The following is a 23,864-nucleotide window of genomic DNA, read 5'->3' as shown; positions in this document are numbered from 1 at the left end:
AGTTGTTTTCATAGAGTTGTGCGTCCACATTGAAACGTCCAAAAACGCTTATGTTCCAGTCCTGCAAATGTGTGAAACGCAAGACGATTCGACCTGCCTCATTTCTGTCTGCCGTTTATTTACTTTCCAGCTCAAAAGCGGCAAAATGTCGTGGAAAAGCACCGAGTTTTTTAAATGGACTAACAATGAGGTGGAGTTGTTGCTGCGAGTAACACAAAAGTACAAAGTTGCAAAAGCAAGTGAGAATGAAAGAATTTGAAGAAAAGCTATCTGATCATGTACAGACTGATATTAATCTTTAAGGGAGTCAAAATTGAGAGCAAACAAACAACTGCTGTATAATGCCCTCCGCTAGCTTAGTTTAATTGGTCACATGACTGCATCACATGACTAAAATGTGTCATGGTTTTCGAAAAGTTCCAGGTTTGCTGTCCACACCGCGACACGAAAACGCCGTTTTCAAATGTATCTGCTTTTCCGAGAGCGTTTTCAAAACGCTGCGTTTTCCTTGACGGCCAAAACGGAGAGAAAAAGTATTAGTGTGGTCATTGCCTGAGCATTCAGGTGTGTGTTAACACAATGACAAGGAGGAAAGATACCAGCAAAGATCTTAGAAAACTAATTGTTGCTACCCATCAATCTGCGAAGGGTTATAAATGGTGATTTATAGAAGTCCTTTGGACAAGCAAGAGCAAAGTTGAAATCTTTGATCATAAGCCACAGCACCACGTTTTGAGAAAACCAAACACAGCATATCAGCACAAACACCTCATAGCAACTATCAAACTGAGTGGTGGAGGGGTGATGATTAGGGCTTGTTTTGCCACCGCAAGACCTGGGAACCTTGCTGTCATCGAATCCACCATGAACTCCTCTGAATACCAAAGATTTCTAGAGTCAAGTGGCTGAAACTGGATCACAGAGCAGCCCAATGATGACTACTTTAACTTCAATGAACTGAAGCAATGTTGCAATGAAAAGTGGGTTAAAATTCCTCCAAGTAGATGTGAGACACCAATGAAGAAAACCATTACTTTGTGTTATTGCTGCTAAATTTTGTTTTTTTTTATTGCTGCTAAAGTTGGTTCGACAAGCTATTAAATAATGAGCTGTTCTTAGCTTTTCACACACTTCTTCAGCGTTTTGGGTTAGTTTTTTTTATGTGGCAGTAAAGACTTTTTATTATGTCCTGATATGTAAAACTGTAGAACTGAGACTGCACTTTCTTTTTACAATGACTGTTTATGTTTTGCTTTCCTGCTAATCGTGACCTCTCAGATATGCCTTGTGACCCTTTGTGGGGGTTCTGGCCATGAAGACAATGAGGCTTTCCCTCCACTGTAACTGCGATATCAGTGCATTATAACCAAAGCAGTTTTACAGCAGCAGCTTAGCACACAATGCTTTGCTGTCAGGTGCCACCAACTTGCCTCGTGCACACAGTCCGCGACCTGCTGAGGGGCCTGGTGAGCTCTTAGGATTTAGACCCTGCTAAGTCAATCAGCGGAGGTGTTAAAGACGCCACCACAACACAAACTTACAGGTTCCCTTTGACAAGCTGGAGAGAGGTGGAGGAAGTGCACAGAGGTGGTGGATTTAAAGTGGGTTCAATACAGCGTTATCAGTGTGTGGAAATACTACGCAGGTGCAAAAAAGCTTGCAAACAAAACACATGTAAATGTGAAACAACAACCCTCTGCAGCTTTTTTGTGCATAAAACATAAACATAAGCATTTGCCATCTTACTTTACTACAACATGATCAATGCTACACTAGTATCTATTATGCTAATCGTGTTATATTAGTGCTATAAGTGAACAAACCAGGATTTTTCTAGACGTTTAACACACTTGCACGGAGCACATATGTTAGAAAAATATGTCACATTTAAAACAACTAAAACACGACATGCCCATATCAGCGAAATAAAATAAACAAACAACAATGAAAGTGGAAATAATGGAAAAGTCTGTTTATCTGCCCCAACCTAGCATGTTCAGCTAACCGGCTTCTAACTAACAGTGCACAAGTAAACAGTCTTTACTTCCAAGGCTAAAACCTCTGCAGGATAATGCTAATAAAAGTCTTCTCATGAAAAAAAATGCTTTTTTACTTCCTTTATGCTTAAACAAACAATAACGCAAATTATAAATCCAACCAGTTAACGTTCTGATATTACATTTGTCTAGCTAGCAAAGTTTGCACTGTAATTATAGCTCAAGAACAATGATGTTATTTTCCAATGGCTCATTTCCAGGAGGGGATGCAGACATGTGCAGCTTTACATTTCAGCCTTGATAATGCACATTTTTGTCATCATGTTCATGTTTAAAACAAAAACTTTAATGTTTCAGCAATAAGCCTGTTACAGTCATACTCCTAAACTACATATATGGTCTGTGGAAGTTTGACTGGTGTAGTAGCACTAAGGTTTATGGATGTGCAAAATGTAAATGACCTTAAAAAAAGGGGAAATATAAGTAGAGTAATTCTTCCTCACAGCTCTGTTATTATTCCAGAGAAAAAAAAGTATTAAATAATAGGAAATGCAAAAAATGAAATGTGCATAGGAAAAGAAAAATTAAAAGCATGACATTAGGCAGCTCTGCGTCATTTAATTGGTGTCTCGCTCTCATCGCACACAAACATGCACGTGTATTTGGCAACCAAGCCTCTGGACATACTTGCACAGTGAGTCATGGAGCATCAGGAGACACTGAGGAAGAAGGTGTGACGCTATTTTCTCATGAAAAAATAAATGGTATAGATGACGTACATGGCATTCTGATGACATTATCTGATGTGTTTTTAAGTTGGAAGGAACAGTAGATGCACATCTGAGGTGTTAAACCTTAACAGAAATATAAAAATCAGTCCAGACACAAATAAACACACGTGCTTCTGGTCAGTTTGAGGATTGTGCTAATCATCCTCTGAGTGTTGTTGACAGGCATTAGTTTCTTTGCTAAGTGTATTGTATCTGCACAGCAGGTTACAGTGCCACACCCAGCAGCTCCCTTCTCAGTCTGCTTGAGCCTTTCCAGTCAGCTGTCTGAATCTTGGCTGGAAACAGGGCGGAGGTCATCATAACCAAATATGGGCCCGTTTTCCACAGAAAGGTATCTTCGGACTTACTTCTTGCATCAGCCCCTTCATTAAGCACACCTGTTCAACCACGTGTTAATGCAAATATCGGATCAGTCAAGGGATTTAAAGGCAGATAAGGGAGAAGCTTTGTAAATTCAGTCATATAGACACGGTCAAGGTGACCCGCTTAAGGTGAAACAAGCCATAAGAATGGGAAAAAAAAATGATTGAAGACACTTTGAATGTGGCATGTTGGTATTGCAGAAACTGCTGATCTACTGGGGTTTTTGAGACACAACCATTTCGAAGGTTTAAAGAGAAAGATCCAAAAAAGAGAAAATATCCAGTGAGCAGAAGATCTGTGGGTGAAAATGTCTTGTTGCAGCTGCTTTTTGATGCCAGATGTCAGAAGAAAGTGGCCAGACTACTTTGAATTGATATGAAGGTAACAGTAACTCAAATATTTACTTGTTAAAATTAAGGTATGGGTTTATAACACATTTCAACTTGCTGCAGAAGACCACACTGAGTGCCACTCCTGTCAGCCCAAGAACAGAAAACTCATGGGCTCTCCAAAACTGGACAGCAGTGAACTGGACAAATGTGTACCCATCTTCTGATGGCTGCCTCCTGCAGGATAAAACACCATGTCACAAAGCTTAAAGGATCTCATTCTTGAACATGAAAATGAGTTCAGCGTACTCAAATAGCCTCCAAAGCCACCAGATCTCAATGCATAATGCAGTAGAACAGCAGATTATTGTCATGACTGTGGAGTGGACAAATCTGCAGCATCTGTGCGACGCTATCATCATCATTAATAGTGTTTCCAGCACCTTGCTGAATCTGTGCCATTAGTTCTGTAGGAAAAAGGACTTCCAACTAAGCTGGGAGGTGAGTATATATCCTCTCATGAGGATCGTTTTGGTTTTATGTAGACATATTTTAAACATGTTCTCTCTGTTGTTTGTCGTTTGTCAGTATAATACAATAGGGGCATAGTTAGAGGTGTAGCGTTATTGTTTTATTTTTGCATTCAGCTTCCGGCCTGCAGTAAATCCCGCTCGTGTGCTGGTCTACTTGAAGGTGACCAGGGTCTTGATCCTGCCTGTGAGCACAACTACTGAGGATGCAAACCTGTTAGACATGCTGGTGAAAAGCCCTTCTATCAGGACTGCTCTGGTGAGGTTATCTGATGGGCCCAGTTAGGCTTCATTAGACTGGACCATAATGAGGTGAACAGACAAACACATTAAATTCAGCTGGAAACTCTTCTGTACTGCCTGAAATGTCATGTTATTGGACTACATGTTGTTGCAGTTGCAGAGGGGGGAAATGACGAAGCCTTTATTATTTCTTTAGGATTTAAAAAAAACTGTTGAGTGTCTCACTTCACGGCTCTTCCTGTTTGAGTTTCCTCACTCTGCTCCGCACAGAGCAGACGTCCCTGCAGGATAATACTCGGATGAGCATTATCTGCAGAAAGCAGCCTCAACTTAATCCAAACTGCACCGAGGGCAGGAAACTATTGACGACCCCCGTGTAGAAGGTGAGACGAGAAAAAAAGCTAATCATAGCTCACAAAATCTCAAGAATTCCACGCGTTCGTGAACACAGATCTCTTTTTAGGTTTAATATAAACCCCAGCTATTTCTGTGTCAATATTGAACATGCAGAGATTACATATTTAATCTCTGACGCGGATACTATTTTATGGTCGAGGAATGCTTTTGCTGAATTACAGCATGTTTGACATTTCGAGATTCCTCACATTTTTCACCGGTGATAAACTCCCAGTACGCTTCTGTAAGCCTACCGGCGCAATCCAGATGCAAAAATACCCGGGGAAGAAGATGACATAAAATATTTTGCAGATGGTCCAGAAATTCAGACCTGAGACTTTTGTAATCTGTGAATACTTCACATATTCGTTGCGGTCTTTGCCACATGTGAGAATTAAAGCTCGATGTAGGTGATGATCTCACTTTAATTCAGGTTTAAAGATGATTAAAAAAAAATACTTTCACTCTAATAAATCAGAAACCTGATAAAACAGAGGCCTGTAAATATTTAAGTTTCATAAAACTAACAAAGATATCTGAATTGCCCATCTGACATTTCCACCGCTGTTTATTGTTGATGATATTTTCACCTGAAACACTGATATCATCCAGTTGTTTTTCCTTCAGGAAGTTCCTGCAACTGCTCATTAATTGTTGCTGAGGGGCCAAAGTTTGAGAAAAACAAGCTGCACCACCAGCTTCAAGTTCAAGTTAACTTAAGAGGGAAAATAGGGGCTGAGGGTAGATTTTATTGTTGCATTAATGGACCGTTCTTGCACCGAATGTTTGTGCGCTACCGTGTTTTTCTGCATTTCGCCTTGCCGTGTTGTTTTGTAATATTGTCATGGGAGTTGAACTGACGTCAGATTTCTTCCTCTCATTCAGGTGGCGGGTGGACTCTAGCACTAGATCTTCATTTTCCCAATCAGCTCTTCTGCTCTCTCCTCCAGAACGGGTCGTCCTTCCCTCGACCTCTGTGCTCATCCATTTCCTTCCAACTCTTTTAAGATTTCTTGTCCTTTTCACTGACTCATGATGTTTCCTTATGCAGATCCCTTTTAGCCAGGCACATTTAAGTAAGGAAGTATTGGTTGTACTTAGCTTGTTAGGGCCACCTTTAGTACTATGTTGAAGCTTTTTGCTGCAAAAACATCCTCAAATACACTATAGGTTTCAGAGCCAGGACATTTTCAAGGAGCAGGTAAGAATATATTTGCTTTGGAGTTCAGTTTCAGTGGAGTCGAGGAGCATTTTATAAATAAACTGGGAGTCCATCCAGCGTGTTACACGTGTCTCACTCCTGTCACAGCTGGAAGAGGCTCCAATCCGTTCTGCAACAATGACCTTTACAGGCAGCAGAAAATAAATAGATACCTTTATATTATTTTTGCAATAATATTTTGCAAAAGTTGACTATTTTCACGTGTAAATAAATGTTTTCAATGTCTTCAAAGTGAGTAGTTACCTGTCAAATCACGATGATTAACACTTGAGAATCTGTCAAAGTCTTATAATAAGTTTTGCCAGTGATCCAATAGTCTAACAACTACAGCGACCAGGTAGCAAGCTTAATGAGGAACCACGGCTGCAACCACACAACATTTTCATCCCTCTTCCCTCCAAACCAGGCTCACGTGACGCCTCGTGACCTATTACATGTTTATTATGTGAAAGCGGTGCAGCACAAGAGTTTACACATAATTTTTGGTTGGATAATTGTTTTGAAACACTGAAAAGAAGTGCTAAGTAGTAACATGCGTACAGATGAAGCTTATGCATAAGTCTAATCTAACTTTACATCACTTCCACTTTCTCATGCTGTCAAGCTGATTGTGACATCACTGGTATCATCTTTCTTCTTCAAAGCAATCAGCCTTCACTTCCCGTACATTAAATCTCACTGCACATCTGTCATTCTCTCTTGCAGACGCCTTCATGCAACCCACCTCCTCCCCATCTCTGCCTCTCCCTCATCAGTCAGTCTCCATTTAAGCCTCCATCTTCATCTCCACCACCATTGTCTAGACTCTGGGGGGTCTAGACATTCCTTATCGGCCCATTCCTTTTAAAGAGCTCTCCTTATTGAAGTACTTTTCGTTTCTGGAGATTTCAGGTTTCAATCGTGTGGTCTCGGACATGTTTTTGTTTGTTTGTTGGAGACTTCAGGCCTCTGTCCCCTCACATTCATCCAGCACAGAGTTCAACCTCGAGGCTCTGACACACAAAATATGGGACGGGAAGTAAACATTTTCCTAAATGGGTAAACATTTGGCAGCCAAAGTCATATGAGTTTGGAGATATGTCGATTTTTGGGGCATATTTTTAGAGCCTTTGTGAAATGTTTTAAAATGAAACAGGAAGTTGGGAAGTTTATGGCCCCGCCGCCCACCCTACTTCCTTCGCTCAGCCATGAAAGACATGTGGAGAGAGATAAAACAGTGTGTCAACAGACTGCCAGAGGCTGGCCAGTATAGCTCTGACACAGTTTAATGTTACAGATATTTAAAATAGTTTGTTATCTGCTTGTACACCAGTTTCTGCTGTGACTAACGCTTACATGTGCTTTATAAACCATTATTAATCATTTAATTAACCTTTAAATGCTGATTAAGAATTATAAAGAGGAAAACTCACAGTAAAAAGTTGCAAGGTTGCAAAACAACACCGTGGCCACTTTAAAACCTCGGACAAATAATACTATCATTGAACCGTTTCCTCACCTGGCTCATGTGTGCCCAGCCCAATTTTACTCTTTAAGTGTGTTTGTGTGTGTGTGGGTGGGGGGTATGTATCCATGATCGTTTATGTTAATGAGAGTGTGGGGAGTGAGTTGGAGGGCGGGGTGGGTTGCTTTTAACCATGCAAAGCACTTTGTGCTACATTTTTGTATGAAAAGTGCTTTATAAATAAAGATTGATTGATTGAACCATTTGATCTTCATTATAAAAGGCTCAGTGGAGAATATGTACAAGCCAAAAATGTTTGTGTTTATTTAATAAAATAAAGACATTAAAAAATGCCAAAAAGCACAAAGTTTATTTACCAGCATGGATTTTAACAAAATCTGCAGGATTCATTCCTCAAGTTACTGACATTGATTATTTTAGTTTAAATTAATTAAAAATAATCATAGTTTTCTATCACCGTTTTCAATTTAAGATCTCAACAACAACATGATCATTAAAATGAATTTGTTAATTATTATTTCCATTATATTTTTAATGACATGACATGGAAGGACAACACACTCAAGATCTACGATATATAATATAATTTAAATAAATATGCCATTCTGAACTGTTTCATGAGAGCAAGCGTCTGGGTATGTGGCTGCTTTGCTCTTAGTAACTGCCGGGATCCACTGACTCGGGCCTCTGGGGGCTTGGACCCAGGTACTGTTCAAACTCGCTGCGATCCAGATCATACAGCATATCAGCCTTAACCCTTTCTAAGTAGAACTCCAGGGATGGCCCAGGAAGGCACTGGGGGCCTCCATAGACCCTGAACTCCCTCTGATTCCCAATGGGAGCTGCAGGACTGGAGAAACCTTCCTGGATGTGGCCCTGCTGAGGGTCAAAATACCCTTTAGCCTGTGCAGCATACACAGGAGGGTTTGAGTATATGATAGGATTATTTGGGGCTGTGGCTTCTTTTCCTTGGTCTGGGAAGTCAGGGGTGTTTGCATAGCTGCTGTGACAAGAGGTGTAGTTAGCTGAGGAGTTTGGGAAGGTGTGTGCATTTTGGAAAGGCTGCTGGTGATTCTGGAGCAGGTAGGTGAGGTTGTAGGGAGGTCTGAAGCCTGAGCTGCATAATGAAGGTGTCGATGCTTCTGGAGTCTTTGGGCTTTTCTTAAACTGCTTCCTCCTGCGTGGCTTGTACTTGTAGTTAGGATAGTCAATGGTGTGCTGCACTCTTAGACGCTCAGCTTCCTTCATGTAGGGACGTTTTTCAGCCAAGGACATGGCTTTCCAGGCTTTCCCTGCAGAATAACACAGCAGTAGAGCTCTATACATTGACTAGCTTGATAAAACTGACCTTTGACTAATAAAATAAAATCCTGGTTTGAGGCCATATCTGAAACATGTTGTGTTATTTAAGAAACAAAAGACACAGATTCTTATTTTACCTAGTATTTTGCTCAGGTCGGTGTTTTCCAGGTCTGGGTTGAGCTGTGCCAGTCGCCGGCGCTCCTCTTTGGTCCAGATAATGAAGGCGTTCAGGGGCCTCCTGACCCTCTGCTGTGCCGCAGCAGATTTGGGTTCGGGGCTGGTGCAGCTGGAGTCCGAGTTCGCCGAAAGCGGGCTGGAAGGCCCTGAACTCGGGGAACACACCTGGGCCATCTGGTCTCCGTCTGCGATTGGCAACTCTTCGCTGCACGAAACGGAGCTGCAGAACTGGAAATCTGCGGGGTCCTGACCGAAGTACATGTTTGCAGATGGCTCTGTTGCTGGCTGTCATCCTCCTGATGATGAAGAGTTATATATGTGGGCGCTCCTCCAATGGGAGGCCAGGAGGAGTGGATTTAAGGTGTGAATTCCAGGTGTGTTCTCAGGTCTGTGACCCGGCGACCCAATCAACGATTTTACGAAACTTCAGATTGGGGTCCGTGTAGAGTCTGTCTATACCCCACAGTTTTTTTAATCTAATTAGAAAAATAAAGTTTCACCCGTTTTATTGTCAAACGGAATAAACTCAAAGTCAACGTAATTTGTGTCTTTATCCACGTGTAGATGACACAATGGAGGTTCTGCACTGGGACAGGATTTATGTTTGTGAGGTGAAAACGTGACACTTTTATATCTTCTACATAATCAAAAAAGGTTTAAGACTTGTTAACATACTCAGATACAAACACGTGAGCTTTGCGCTCTTTAAATGGACAAAACAGACACACAAACACACACACACACACACCTTGTTGTTTTTACCTCTGACCCACCTATTAAACCCCCATTAGTAAAACCAAATCACGCCTTTTGATCAATAGTGCCTGAGGGCCAGGGAAGGAATTGATGAGCCCACATCAAAAGTTTTCAGGAGGCAAGGCTGGTTACTAATTACACTGTGTCTTTCAGCTCTTATCGGCCATCCACTGTCTTTATCAAAGTTCATTTTACACAACTGAATCAAACGTGATCAAGGCGCGTTTATAACGCGATTACTGCTCGCAAATGTTTGCGAACACGCACACAGAGAAAAGCGTTGATAGGCCCACACAAAGACCCATGATGAGCCATTATGCGGGACAGCAAGAAGGAGAAATTGCCCGACCTTATCGGTCTCAGCAAAAAGATGAAATAAACAGTGGGACAGGCTGACTGGCTCCCCGAAAAAAAGTGGATTGAAATCCTCAGACATTCAGACGCACAGAAACTGCAGTTGGCGCATCGCTCTCCAATTCCAGCTCAAACTGTCTGTGCCACCTTCTTTACAAAGTTTTATCCTAATTTAATTCCAACACACACACACGAACAGATTTTATTTAATTTGCTGCGAATATTAAAGCTTTCCTTCACACTTTATACAGTTTGTAAACGAAGAAAACTGTCAGGACCGCATTTCTTTACAATAACACACAAAAAAGGAAATAGCCACCAATTAAGTCCACGCAATGACATTATAGTGATAGCAGCAGTCATTTACAAACACAATGGGATAAAAGTGACTTTAAATGAATAGAAATGACCAGCCCAGAAACCCGGGAGGCTCGCGCTCCCTCTGTAATGCAATTGGATGCCATTACAGGTGCTAGCTTCCCCTTTACGGTTTCCATGAATGTCTGTCTTTGCAACTGACGGCATGCATTAGACAGACAATAGGTGCATTATGCAGACATTTGCAACTTTGAGTCTGCAATATATGTCTGTCTGCGGTCCTGACTCTCCACCATTTGAACTGAAGAAGCTTCTCGGATGAGAGGTGAAACGTCTTCAAGTAACTTAAAGAAGTCCAGACGCTTTTCTTTGCAAGCTCCTTTGACCAGTCTGCAATATACTGTGCATCCGTGAGACCTGCACCTGCTCTGCATTATCTACTTAGCAGAGTCACTTACGCGCAACTTTAAAGTGTAAATGGTCTACGGTGCTGTTTAAAGTACAGAGGGTTAATACACAAGGGTTTGCACTGATCTTAAGGCGAGTTCTGCTAGAATACACATATTGAAAACACAAGTCCCCACTTTAAAGGGCTTTCCAGTGAGCCTCGAAATGAGCCCGTAATAGGAGGTTTTTTATTTGCTTTTGCTTTGGACTTTGTTTTAACGTCGCAGTCAATCAGGTGAAATGGAGATCTTTAAGAAAATCAATAATGTGTCACGCAGGCAAACTCAATAATAGACGTAATTAAGGTGAGTTGTTTCAACCGTGTTCCCACTATTGGCGACCAAATATAAAACTAAGAGTCGAAACTGATAAGCTGGTATGTAGCTTTGGTAAAGAAACCAATAAAAAAACTAAAAAAAAAACAAAAAAAACATGACAAATGTGGAGGTTATATGTCAGATTTAAAGTCGAATTACTCGTCAGAATAACTGGTGATTTGGTGGTGGGGGAGGTGGGGGTGTCCTTGTTTCACAGCTTGTCAGAATTATAGGTTGAATCCACATCCGCGGGGTAGAGCGGGACGCATGCTCCAACGTGCTGTGAAATGCGCTAATGGATTTAATCAATTACCTTGAATGGCGCAGCGTGAATACAATAATGTTAGTTTCGGCTGACTATCAGCGCGAACTGAGAGGGCTAAATATTAGACAACCTCTCTGTGTGTGTGTGTGTCCTTTTATTGTATAACCCACTCCAAACTCCACCACCAGCAGGGCTTTCCTTTGCTGAAAAATGTTTGAAAACGTGTTAAAAGTCCTTTATGTTTGGCTTTATTAATGAATCCTAATCTATGAGGTGACAGTAGGGTATCAGTGCATTGTATCATAGCCAAACAAGCAGCGAGCTGCCACTGAATGGGCACTATGCTTTCTGAATAGGGATTGTTCTCTGTGGCTTTCTGATCACAATGTGCCATTGTATTGGACAGAACTCATATATGGGACACTCCTCTCCTTCTCCACTTTGGATCAGTGATGATCAGGCTGGCACAGGTAGAGCTGTGCAGTCAGGACCTGTAGGAATACCAGAGGGCTACCTTATGAAGGGACAGGCCAGCAGGCTCTTGGAAACGCTGGACAATGCCTTGGTTGGATATTTACTAGATGTGGAGCATGCACTCATTTGGTTTTGTGGTTTTCCGCTTGTGGGCTCTAGTTTTCCGTCTCTGAAGGTGCTCCAACACCCATGCTCTTCTTGTACTATGGATATAAAGTGATTTAAGTTTGCTGACATGGAGACGCTTTCTTCGGGCTTCTGTCCAAAGGAGAAATCTGATCAAAGCCACAGAGGTGCAATGCAGGAGGCCCGTGTCTTGACCTCTGACACTGCAGCACTGTATTCTGCCTCGGCTTCACTGTCATCCCATTGACTTTCCTTACAGTGCCTCATTCATAAAGAGCTGCATTGTTTTATAGCTGGAAGGTGTGAAGAGGATATGATAGTGTTGTCTCAGGTGACCGTGATCTTCGCGGCGAGAAGCTATATTGCATTGTTGAAGTATTGTATGGGCACAGCAGGCCAGCTTGAGATATACTCTGTCAAGTCTCAGACACCATTCTATGCAGTGGTCTGGTTCCCCCGCCTCCAGCTTCACTTCTCAATCGCATGTTTGAGCAAATTCAACAGCAGATGAGGCCTGCAGGGTCCCGAGCGTCAGCCTCCACACTCCCCGTGTAAACAGCGCCCTGCCCGGCTGGCCCAACGTCAAGCCAGCTGAGAGGATTACATGCCCCCTGGTGTAGACAGGCTTAATGTGGCCTCATTAACAGAGCACAATGATGCCCCCACCTCTGAGCAGAGATAATAAGCAGAGCTCATCCAGACTTCAAACACAGCTCAGACAAACTCGGGAGCCCGGGTGGTTCAGAGTGTCCAGGCGAGGCCACGGAAGTTGAAGAATTTCTGCACTACTTTAAGTAGCAACTGCAGACTTTGTCGCCCAAGTGTGCCGAAAAAGGAGAAAAAGTGCTATTTCAGCATCTAGAATTGTGAAGATTTTAATGAAAGAGGACATGCACTTCACCGTGTAACTGAGAGTACGGCAAAAGCACAAACAGCATGAATAAAAATCCAGTAATATAATTTTTTATGGGACAAACTGTCTTGTAAAAAGTGCAAAGGAGGAAATTATTTAATGTTTTAGAGGAAGCCTTTTTAAAGGCCTTCTGCTTGTCAGTTGACTTGTGTGTATGTGTGTGTGTGTGGCATTTTCGAATCTTATTTTATTTTCTGCACTAAGTGACTAATTAATGTAAGAAAAAATCACTAATGAGTAAATTAAACAGTGCTCTTGTGTTCACAGTATTAAATCACAGCCTCCAATTCCTCTGTCTATCTCCTTCCTCCTTAAACTGCTTTCTAACTTCATTTCATTTGTCTGTCATTCAGAGCTGCTCAGACTGAGACTGGCTAATGAGGCGAAGCTATGATCTCGTCACAGAAGCAGCTCCATTCTTTGTAAATTAGGAATTGTATCCTACACTGATAAGAGCCTTAATTGCACAACTGAGTTGACATCTTTTACTTTCCAGAGAGCTGAGCTTTGGACATTGGATGTCCTCGGTCCCACAGTTTGAAACCAAACTTGATCCCAGACCTCCGCCTCACACCTGTGCCCGGCACACAGCGGAGAAGGAGTCGTGCATTTAACTGTAATTAGCCCTGATTATTATCTGACACTGGCCTGAGACTTGCGAGACACAGCCATGCACAGCGTCTGTCTTAAACGGCTCATTCAAGGCAGCAGATAATCAAATCGATCTGCCGTGCTCAGCACCGACAACAATGTCTGAATGTTTAATTAAACAGTGTGAAATGGTTAGACTCAGACATTAGATTATTTGGAGCAGAAACCAGACACAAAACGCCAGTCTGAAACAAATCTTTTTAGCCAGCTGATTGAGGAAAATACTTGATTCCACTTTGTCATTCTTCTGTGCAAACCTTCAGGCAGCCACACGCTCACAGGGCTGATGTTTGTGCCTCTTTGCACATAACAAAAAAAAATTGTTTAGCTCGCTCCTTTTCTCTCTGTTGCTCGTCTGAGACCTGATACAAATTCAAAAGGATCTGCTGCTTTGAAGATAAGAGCTGTAGTTCTGCCATAAACAATGATTGTGCTGTTTCTTTCCTGTGGCGTGATTTATTTAAAGTATTATGCTTTAAGGATTTGGGCAGGTTTTCCTGGCAGGGCCGGCTGTGTATGTATCCACCGGCCGTATTGGATACTTGAGGATTCAGGAAAACACTCAGGGAACCACAAGGAAAGTCATCAAAGTGAAACCTTTGGCTCGTGGGGTGAAAATTTACTATTTCACTGAAGCTCACCTGAAAAATTATCTTTTTTTTTTTAAACGCTTAACGAAAACTTTGCATCAGTCCTTTTTCTATTCTTGCATAATTAAGATCTGCCTGCATTTACTAAGGTGGCAGTGGGGGTGGGGGGTGGGTTTAAGACAAACACAAAGCTCGTGGTGGTGCACACACGCACAGGCATATGCTTCCTTTGATAAAGTGTTTTTATAACAGCAAAAATTCTATGGCAGCCTCCCTCAAGACAATATCTGTGCAAAATACCAAGTTATTTATAGGGAGTGTGCCATTTCGACTCCAAAAAAATAAACATGAGCGTAATCGTGAGCTCAGGAGAGATGCGATGAAGCTGTAACCAGTGAGGTTACACTCCGGCACAGGCTTAATTTATAGTGCGAACAGGGGGCAAAATAGAAATCTCATCAGGATGCATTTGAGTTTTATTAGATATGAATGATGTCTTGATTCGGCTTTCATGTCTCCAAAGCATACAGAGGCAAGGTTGTATGTATGTTTTTTGCCTGTGATTGTGTTCCAAAACAGGGGGAGGGGGAGGGATCTTTTGAACGTCCACACCAGGATACAGCTGCCTGTGACTAATTTCAAACTCCCCTTCTAGGGCCTAGGCAACCCATTTCACAAGTAACACACATCACCAGGCATCTGTTTCCTGTTTTCATTCTTTGAGTTATCTTATTTTCCTTATTTCCCCCTCACCTGTTACAGTTCACGTTCCTTCCATCATGCAGCACGGGCCACGGTCGTGCTTGGACACGAGGCCGTCAGATGTTGGCCACCGAGTAGTACTCCTCATACGGTTTGTGGCATAAAATCGACTACATTTAACTGTATTAATAAAAGATAATACAGTGAAAAATATATTTTTCAACATAAAGTTTAATGGCAACACACAGACTATAGTTTTCCATACAAAATGAAAACGCTTTCAACACCCCCAGCTCCCTGTAAATAAACAGTATTTTTCTCCTAACACCTACGAACTGTAATATTTCATCAGTTTTTCATCAGTTGGTTTCAGGATCTTCTTCTCAGGCATGTTAACAACCCAGCCTGGAGAAAGGCCAAAGAAGATCTGTCGTATATCCTTCCTCATGGCCAGCATGTGATACAGTTCATCCTTTGAAATATCTGGCAGAATGTAACCATACTTCTGTGCCAGGGCTAGCCGGGCCTGCTGGATTTTGTCCGGGTCTGCCAAATAACCCCGGTTGTCAGCACTTGTGTAATAAGGGAGCATATTCTCCCCGGGCAACATTCGCTTTGGGATCGGCTGCCCACGGACAAAAAATGGGACAGGCTTGATGAGGATATCTGCAAAAAGTGAGAGCACATTTTCAGGCCTTTTACTTTAAAATTTTTTTTAAAAATAAATAATAAATAAAATACATCGACTTGGGCAAGTGGATAAGATCAGTCATTAATGAGTTACCGAGACTTATGGGATCGTAGAAACTGGTTGTGATGACCCCTCCGTTCCTTTCAATAGCAGCTATGGCTCCTTCAGTCGCTCTCTGAACCTCAATGTTGATTTTTGCAGCAAAAATCTCAGCGCCCTGGAACAGGACAAACACGTGAGCTTTAGTCAGAACTGGCTAAAATAATAACCTAAATAAAAATACTGAGGAGTCAAGACCAGCATCTTAATCTGTTACTGTCACAGTGACAACACTGTCATGTGGTGCCACCTACTGGTATGTCTACTAAAATTCTTCAGTTCTAACCAATTGGATAACCTCACAGTGATTTTGAAGCCATTCTTAAAGAATAAAACCTTTGCTGGTCAAACTATAAGCTGTTTAAATTGTTTTATTTGTCTTGCAGCAGCTATGCATAAAGTCTTCAGCTCACAGGCTCTACTGATGACAGAGAAAATACATTTCATCAATATTTAAGATGTTCTGCTCATAAAACAGATAAAGGAAATGAACAGGTTATCCATTAAGAAACCTTATACTTTCAATTTCCATGGAAAGGAGATCCTCTGGTGTTTGTAGCATAGCATTTATAATTTATTTAACATCAATAATCACGTCTCTCAAGTCTTGTTTCTGTGTTGACACTAAATACGCCAGGAAGTAGCTGTTTGTCCTCAGATGATTGTTAAATGATTTTAAAATCAGCTGTGATGACAAATCAAGCTTCCTAATTTTGCCTAATTTGATCTCTATGAAACAGATGAACAGATCAAAAACCTCGTCAACAAGCTGGACTCCATAGTCGCGCTTCAGGGGCTGGATTGTGACTCCTCTGGCGTTGACGAGCTGGGTCAGGTCTATAGGCTGAGTCGGGTCGACTCGGCCCAGATCGATCAGGTACTGCAGCCGTTTTAGCGTCAGAGGGTGGTACTGCGGACGGCGACTGAGGAGGAAGAAGTACAAATCGATATGCACTGCTCAGAAAAATGAAGGGAACACTCGATCATAGCAGCGTAACACAAACTGAGTTAAACTTCAGGGATATCAATCTGTCTAGTTAGGAAGTGGAAACCACTGTGAATTCATTCGAGGTGCACCTGCATCTTTGCTCTCTCCTTATCCCTCATGACTAACTTTTGTTTAATGCTACTGGCAGCATGAGATGGTAACTGCAGTCCATTCAGGCTGCACAGGTAGTCCAGCTCTTCCAAGATGACAGATATGCAAGTGACATCGCGAGAAGGTTTCCTCTGCCACTCGCCACAGTCTCCTTATATCTCCTCCCTTCAAAACTGTGGAGGACATACAAGGGGATGGGACATTACATGGGGCAGAATTTGATCTTTTGTGCAAGAAGGAGAGGAGCAGCATTGCCCATGCTCTACAAAATGACCTCCTGCAGGGTGCTCAGGCACATTTCTGGCTGTCAGACTCCATGAATGTGGCATGAGGGCCTGATGTTCTTCAGTGGAGTCTGTGCTCTCATCTATGAACAGAACAAGGTGCCAGTGGCAGACCAGTCACTCCAGGTGTGCACTCACAAATGGCAGTCCACCTACCACAGCATGACTCTAATGCTGGTATTAAGAGATCAGTGTGGGTAGTGCTGTGTAGATAAGGTGTACTGACTGACAGATAAAACAGGTTATAAATAAAGCTTTGTGTTTTCTGATCCGAGCTTGATGGCAACCAAGTGCATCTGTCATTTATGCAAATTCGGCGTGCCTCAAGCACTCATCGATTAGCTTCACAGATAAAAGGCATTTGACGCCTTTACCTGTGCCCTTCATTGAATCCGTATTTTGGTATGGCCAGGTAAAAGGGGGTCTGCCCCCCCTCGAAGCCCAGCCGAGGTCGGTTCCCTCTCTGCCGCTCTCCTTTGTGTCCTCTGCCGCTCCTGTTGCCACCATACTGCCCTCTGCCCCGGCGTTTCTCCTGCGACACAGGAGCATTTAGGACCATCTCCTCTTGCTTGCACATAACCTCATGAGAACAACTATCTGCGCTGGATTACTTTAGCTGACATTAGCTGCGTTAGCCACAGATAGCTACAAAATTTACGAGAGATTAAAACTTACCGTTTGCCGGGCTCCTGGTTCAGGCCGTAGGTTCGCTAAGGTTATCCGCGGGAGGTTCTGCAAAACATCCAGTGCTTTACCGCCTGGTTTCTTAGGGAAAGACATGTTTCGGTCGCTCACATGTCAAAGGTAGCAAACCAAGGGCATAGAGGTCACGTGACAAAGACGGCAGCGGAAGTATTTCTCGTTGACGCTGTTACGTTTCAAAATAAAAGATTTGGGAGGTTTGGCGCTCCTGTTTTCCAAAATAATCCGTGTTAATATGCAATTTTTATTATTTAGAAAACAGCCAAAATGGTCTGGCTCACGATAACATTAATTAACATATTTTGAAAATGTCCCAAGCAAAAGCCAAACGTTGCCAGAATTCTTACTAATATTCAACATTCACCATTATTTTTTTTTTTACAACTTTTCCCGTAGTATTGTCTCTGCACACCACCACTGTGGATTTTAAATCAAACAATCAATATGTGCAACGACTAAAAAGTGAAAAATGACTTGGGGAGGAGGAAAAAATTACCTTGGGGTTGCATCAGGAATAGCATCCAGTGTGAAAAAAAAGTCTTCCAAGTCAAAACATGTAGAGCCACTTTCAGTTGCTACTTGTTTGTGGATGTTTCTGCATCCAGTTGTTCCATTTCATAGCCAAAAAGCATGCTCTGTTGGGTTGAGATCAGTTGACTGACTTAACTATCGAAGAGTATTCTTTGCTTAAAACTCAAACCTAAACAAAACTCTTGAGTTGCCTTTGTAGCTTGCTTTGGGTTATCAGTAATCACTTTTGCGGCATTTGGCTGAATCTGCGAAGAGAGTATTTGTACACTTCATAATTCATCCTGCTGCTTCTATCAGCAGTTACATCATCAATAAACGCTAGTGATCCATTTCCACTGGCAGCCATACATATCCACACATAACACTGCCCCCACCATTCTTGGCAGATAATGTGGTACACTTTGTGTTGTGATCATCCTGGTACAAATTCACCTCGGTTTCATCGCTCAAAAACATTTTTTTTCCAGATCTGTATTGGCTCTTTTGGATGTTTTCTGGAACAATCCAATCTAGTTACCACAGCTCTGCAGATCATCATTGTTCTTGGAAGTAGCTTATGTTTAAATATGTAAAGGTTCTTCTTTTTTTATTAGCATTATTTATAAAATTTTGAATTGTATTTCTTCAGCTGTGCAGTCACATTATCTGTAATTTTCAAATACAGAAGTGGGCTGTGGAGGATTTAACAGCCCTCAAAGAGTCGCTCATCGACATTTCGCTCACCCAATGGCTGATGTGCATTTGTAATCGGGCCGCTAACGACATCCAATCAAAACGCGGAGGGGGCGGGACTACGAAGCGTGCCTGTCTTTAGCGAGTAGAACCCTAACCGTCGGTGTGGTTGTTTTTAACATCACATTTCAACTTCTAAGAAGAAATTGACGACTGCCAGCAGGGACAGGGGGCAGCGATACTTTGACCTCCATGGTCGGTCGGTATTTTGTCCTTCAGCTGTTTTATATTTGAACGGCAGAGTTGGACAAATCTCGACACGGATTGACAACAAAGGGGAGGGCACCGTTATTAGCTAAGAACAGCTAACTTCTCCCGACATAACAGCTGCCTCAGCGCTGCATGTGCGGCAATAACATGTCAGCGCCCTTACCTGCCATTGTGCCTGCTGCCCGTAAAGCCACTGCAGCGGTGAGTTAACAAGGCGACACAGGTCATTCACATGTTAGTGAAAAAAGCAGCTGTTATTAGACAATAAAGAGCCTAGTTTGTACCAGCATGTGCGAATAGGTGTTGTTTGTTTTGACAGGTTATATTTCTGCATGGCCTTGGCGACACTGGGTATGTAGAGAGATTTGTTTACGTCTTGTGTGTAATATTGGTGTTCATTAGGACCCAAGACACTTTTGCTTTCACCTTAACTATAACTGTGTCCAAAATGACAGACATGGCTGGGCAGAAGCTTTCGCAGGCATCAGGATACCACATGTGAAATACATTTGTCCACATGCGTAAGTATTTAGAGCAGTTATAACAGGAAAAGCAGGTTTTGGGAAAGTTTCAGAAAGTCCGTAAGCGCTTTAAGTAGACTTGAATGCTGTATTAAAGGCTGTGAAAATGTATAAACCTGTTGACACATGTAGGGCAGTTAGGGCAAGCCATAATGTTACTCTTTTCCACTGATTACAGTCCCATCATGCCTGTTACTTTGAACATGAGGATGAACATGCCTTCTTGGTAAGCCTCGCAGTTAAGGAGCATTTTTCAATTGAGAGTGTGGCTGTTGCATGTCGGATGAGCCTCACATGTATCTGCTCCCTTTCTACAGGTTTGATATCTATGGGCTGAGCCCGAATGCAAATGAAGACGAGGCTGGAATTAAGAGAGCGTCAGAGAACAGTATGTTGAAAGAAGGATTTTGATCCTTTTCAGGCCTTTTCTTTAGTCATATTCAAACATAAGGGGTTTCCTTAATTTCATTTCAGTTAAAGCTTTGATAGACCAAGAAGTGAAGAATGGGATACCTTCACACAGGATTATCCTGGGCGGATTTTCGCAGGTAAGTGTGGGATGTGCAGGAATGATATGTTATATAACCTTGTTTTTTTTTTGTGTGTGATTTACAGGCAGTGTTATGATGGCGCATTACTGCCACTGAAAGTAAAAAAAAAAAAAAAAAAAAAATCACTGGGTGAGGGCTGGTAACATCTTGCGGAAAATTATTTTTCTTTTAAGTTTACTTACATAAGAGAAAATTGAGAGAAAAACTGGTGATTTCATAGGAAGAAAACAGCAGATTTACCAGAGAAATGTGTCAAATTGATGAGAAAAAACGTGGAAAAGTTGTGCATTTAATTTTTTTTGTTTCAAGTACAAGATATTTACAGATTTTTAAAGTTAAGTTGGAAAGAAATTCACAGCCATGAGAAACACTAAAAGAATATGAACAGCACTTCCTTTTCAGTCATATTTATCCAGGCAGACAAAAAGCTACACCCAGTTCTAATAAAATATGTACTCCTTCGACCTGGAGTAACAGCACCAGTCGCTGCGTACAACTTTAATCTTGAAAAAACGCTTGATGCTAGGTGATGTTTTCTTTCAACTGCAAATGTGCAGTGAGGAAGGTGAGTATAATCATACGAACCACGTCTTTGGGTCCGTTAATAGTAAGCACTTATCAAGGAAATATTAAAGCTACTTTTGGTTGCTCCCTCATGCACAAGGTCGCCACATTGGGTCACTCCTTATGTTTGATTTGGCTGATATTTTACACCGGATGCCCTTCCTGATGCAACCCCAAAGGGATTTGTGTCTCCTTTTAGTTGAATGTGTACATAACTAAGCCATGGAGCCATAGTAGGAGGCAGTTATTATATAGTGTATTATTATGCTGTAAGCAGTTAATACAACAGCAGCCATCTAACATAGACTGAAAATAGGTTAAACACATGTACCGTATCTAAAGCTTAATAACTGTTTGTGTAATCTATACAAAAACGAACTAAAAATTGAACAATTTGTTCTTATGCTTATGCGCAGGACTATTTTTTTGCTAATCTGTTTCTTTCATTTGATATCAAACAGCACGATAACTGAAAAGATTAACTTGATTTAAATTATGGATGTATTTTGTGTCCAGGCACATCTTAAATTTAGGCAAGAAAAGCAGAAAAAACAACTAGGCACTGTTTTCATGTACTTTAGGCACTTAAAATACAAATAATTTATTTCCAAATAAATTATTTTAAAAGAACAAAAGAGGACTAGAGCCTTTAATCATGCAAACATACTCATGTTTTGACACTGCTAAATGAGCCTTGTATGTAAATGTGAATTCCCTTTATTTGACTGACAAATGTGTATTAATGAAGAAGTGTATTTGTCATGTTTCCTCTACAACCGCATTCTTTGTATTTGTATCCTCTAACAGTGAGAAAGGCCTGTAGTGTCACAAACGTTCTGACTTAGATGAGTTACTTGTGTTTTCTTGGAGCTGTCATACTTGCACTGGGAGTTGTTTATTCTTTATTTAGTTGGGTATGTGGCCGTTAGCTCCCACCTGTGAATTATCCCATAGATTTAAAAGTCTGTTCAGTCGTTTATCCAATGAAAACTGACACACACTTAGGTTTTGCTATAAAAACTGGACTGTTTAAATCAATCAAGTGTGGATTAATCAAGTGCTGTCCTCAAGCTGAGGTTGTGTTGATGTGTAGTTGTAATCTGTTGGTGTTAGGCTTAGTATCTTTGTGAGAATGATGGTTTTTTTTGTGTGTGGTTTTTTTTTTCCCCCAGGGTGGAGCGTTGTCTCTTTACACGGCTCTGACGACTCAACAGAAACTTGCCGGTGTGGTCGCTCTCAGCTGCTGGCTTCCTCTCCACAAATCCTTCCCTCAGGTAGAAACATTTCTGAGGGTGCAACCTACGCTTTTAGACAGATCCACCTGAAATTTGTAGTTCTTAAAATTTTTGATAATTGACACTTCATAAAGTTGTGAATGCAAGTATTTTCTTTTGGACCGGTTAATAATAAGCACATATATGAGTGGGGTTTTATTTTACTTTGGGTTGATGTCTAATACATTTAGTAAGCACTGTATATATACATGTAATGCTTCAAATTTTTAATTTATTTATTTATTTTTTTAGCAAACTACTCCTTCAATTGGATTACACTACCGGGATATCCCACAGCCAGCTCACATTCACTCATAATCAGATAATAAAAATAATCCTAATCTGTTCTATTCTCAGGCGGCTGCCAACAGTGCTAACAAGGACATGCATGTCCTGCAGTGCCACGGGGATGCCGATCCCCTGGTTCCCTACGCATTCGGCATCCAGACAGCAGAGAAGATGAAAGGTCTCATCAATCCTGCCAACATTACCTTCAAGTCATACCGTGGTCTACCTCACAGCGCGTGTCCAGAGGTGAGGGTGGGAATAAGAAAAAAAAAAGGCACATTTGACCGTGGAGTTCCGTCTGAAATGCTTTTTGCATCTTTTTGTGTATTTACAGGAAATGGTGGATGTCAAGCGATTCATAGAAAAGCAGCTTCCTCCTATCAGCGACGAATGAACACGAGTGTGTCCGCTCACCTGATCAACATCAACAGAGTCCTTTGAGCTTGACTCCCGTGAGACTACACGGACTCGAGGACCACTGACTTACTTAATTAAAAAATAAAAGAAAGGAAAAAAAAAAAGAAACCTGCTGCTACTCATAGATAAGAACGGGGCTGTCAGCCTGCAAGAGGCATGACTGTACTGATGCTGCATACTGACCTGGAGCCACACACAACCCTCAGTGTTACAGTAGAGTAACTAACAGTAGTTGCTTGATTGTGAAGCTACTTTTCATTGAGACGAGCCATTTCTTGCAGGAATTGTATGTATTATAACAACTAGGGCTACATTTCATGGTTTAATACCTACTCTCTCACAATAAATGGCCTGTTGTTAAATGTTTTTCTTTTTCATTAATGTAGCTCTGGTCTGGTGATGAATTATTAATTAAGGCACATCGCCAAGCTAAAAGGTCAAATATTTATTGCTGCCAGCTTCTCAGATTTCTTTTTTCCTCCCTTTAGTGGTCACCACATTGAATCATCTGCCTCCATCTCCCCCTATCCCAGCGTCCTCTGTCACACCAACCCCCTGCATGTCCTCTTTCCCCTCATCCATGAATCTTCTCTGAGGTCTTTTCCTCCTGTCTAGCATATTCAGCATTCTTGGTCAACCATATCCACTATCCTTCCTCTGCACATGACCGAACCATCTCAGCATTGCCTCCTAGACTTTGTCTCCAAACTCCCTCTGATATACTCATTTCTACTCCTGTCCACTCTGGCCACTCCCAGTGAAAATCTTTAGCTCGGCCTCTCGTCTTTTTATCAGAGCCACAATCTCCAAACTATCATAGCACTAGCATATTATAAACCTTCCCTTTGACTCTTATCTCTAGCCATCTTTTACAAATCACCCCTGACTCTGGTCTCCACCCGTTCCACCCAGACTTTACTCTCTTTCACTTCTCTCGTGCACTGTTTATTGCTTTGGATGGTTGATCCCAGGCATTTAAAATCACCCCCCTTCACTTTTCCACCTGCCCCCCTCGCATTTAAACACATGTAGTTTCTCTTCTGCTTTCTTTCATTCCTCTCCTCCTGCATTTGGGTTTACATAATTGTAGATACAATATTAGCACCTGGGATTTCATCAGCCTTCTTACCTGATTAAGTAGGACAGCCAATATGTTGTTGGCTGTCCTAAAGT

At 41.7% G+C, this 23,864-nt stretch overlaps 3 protein-coding genes across 3 annotated transcripts; 1 reads left to right on the top strand and 2 right to left on the bottom strand.

The window, feature by feature from the left end:
* Positions 1-7,665: 7,665 nt before the first annotated feature.
* Positions 7,666-9,089, bottom strand: sox32 (SRY-box transcription factor 32). The gene is made up of 2 exons (XM_004552003.3): positions 8,776-9,089; positions 7,666-8,628 (listed from the first exon to the last, which is right to left on the bottom strand). The coding sequence occupies exons 1-2, from the start codon at positions 9,074-9,076 to the stop codon at positions 7,991-7,993; spliced, it is 939 nt and encodes a 312-aa protein (XP_004552060.1). The 5' UTR covers positions 9,077-9,089; the 3' UTR covers positions 7,666-7,990.
* Positions 9,090-14,941: 5,852 nt separating this feature from the next.
* mrpl15 (mitochondrial ribosomal protein L15) lies at positions 14,942-17,755 on the bottom strand. The gene is made up of 5 exons (XM_004552004.3): positions 17,577-17,755; positions 17,276-17,433; positions 16,276-16,441; positions 15,513-15,636; positions 14,942-15,394 (listed from the first exon to the last, which is right to left on the bottom strand). Exons 1-5 carry the CDS (start codon positions 17,679-17,681, stop codon positions 15,057-15,059), a joined length of 891 nt encoding a protein of 296 aa, XP_004552061.1. The 5' UTR covers positions 17,682-17,755; the 3' UTR covers positions 14,942-15,056.
* Positions 17,756-18,911: 1,156 nt separating this feature from the next.
* Positions 18,912-23,053, top strand: LOC101478396 (lysophospholipase 1). The gene is made up of 9 exons (XM_004552005.5): positions 18,912-19,277; positions 19,396-19,427; positions 19,532-19,597; positions 19,776-19,823; positions 19,915-19,985; positions 20,072-20,145; positions 21,885-21,986; positions 22,344-22,520; positions 22,609-23,053. Exons 1-9 carry the CDS (start codon positions 19,209-19,211, stop codon positions 22,666-22,668), a joined length of 699 nt encoding a protein of 232 aa, XP_004552062.1. The 5' UTR covers positions 18,912-19,208; the 3' UTR covers positions 22,669-23,053.
* Positions 23,054-23,864: the final 811 nt, after the last annotated feature.

The sequence above is a fragment of the Maylandia zebra genome, linkage group LG9, assembly GCF_041146795.1.
Source record: "Maylandia zebra isolate NMK-2024a linkage group LG9, Mzebra_GT3a, whole genome shotgun sequence".
Taxonomy (NCBI): Eukaryota; Metazoa; Chordata; class Actinopteri; order Cichliformes; family Cichlidae; genus Maylandia; species Maylandia zebra.
This window is presented reverse-complemented; position numbering and strand designations above follow the sequence as displayed.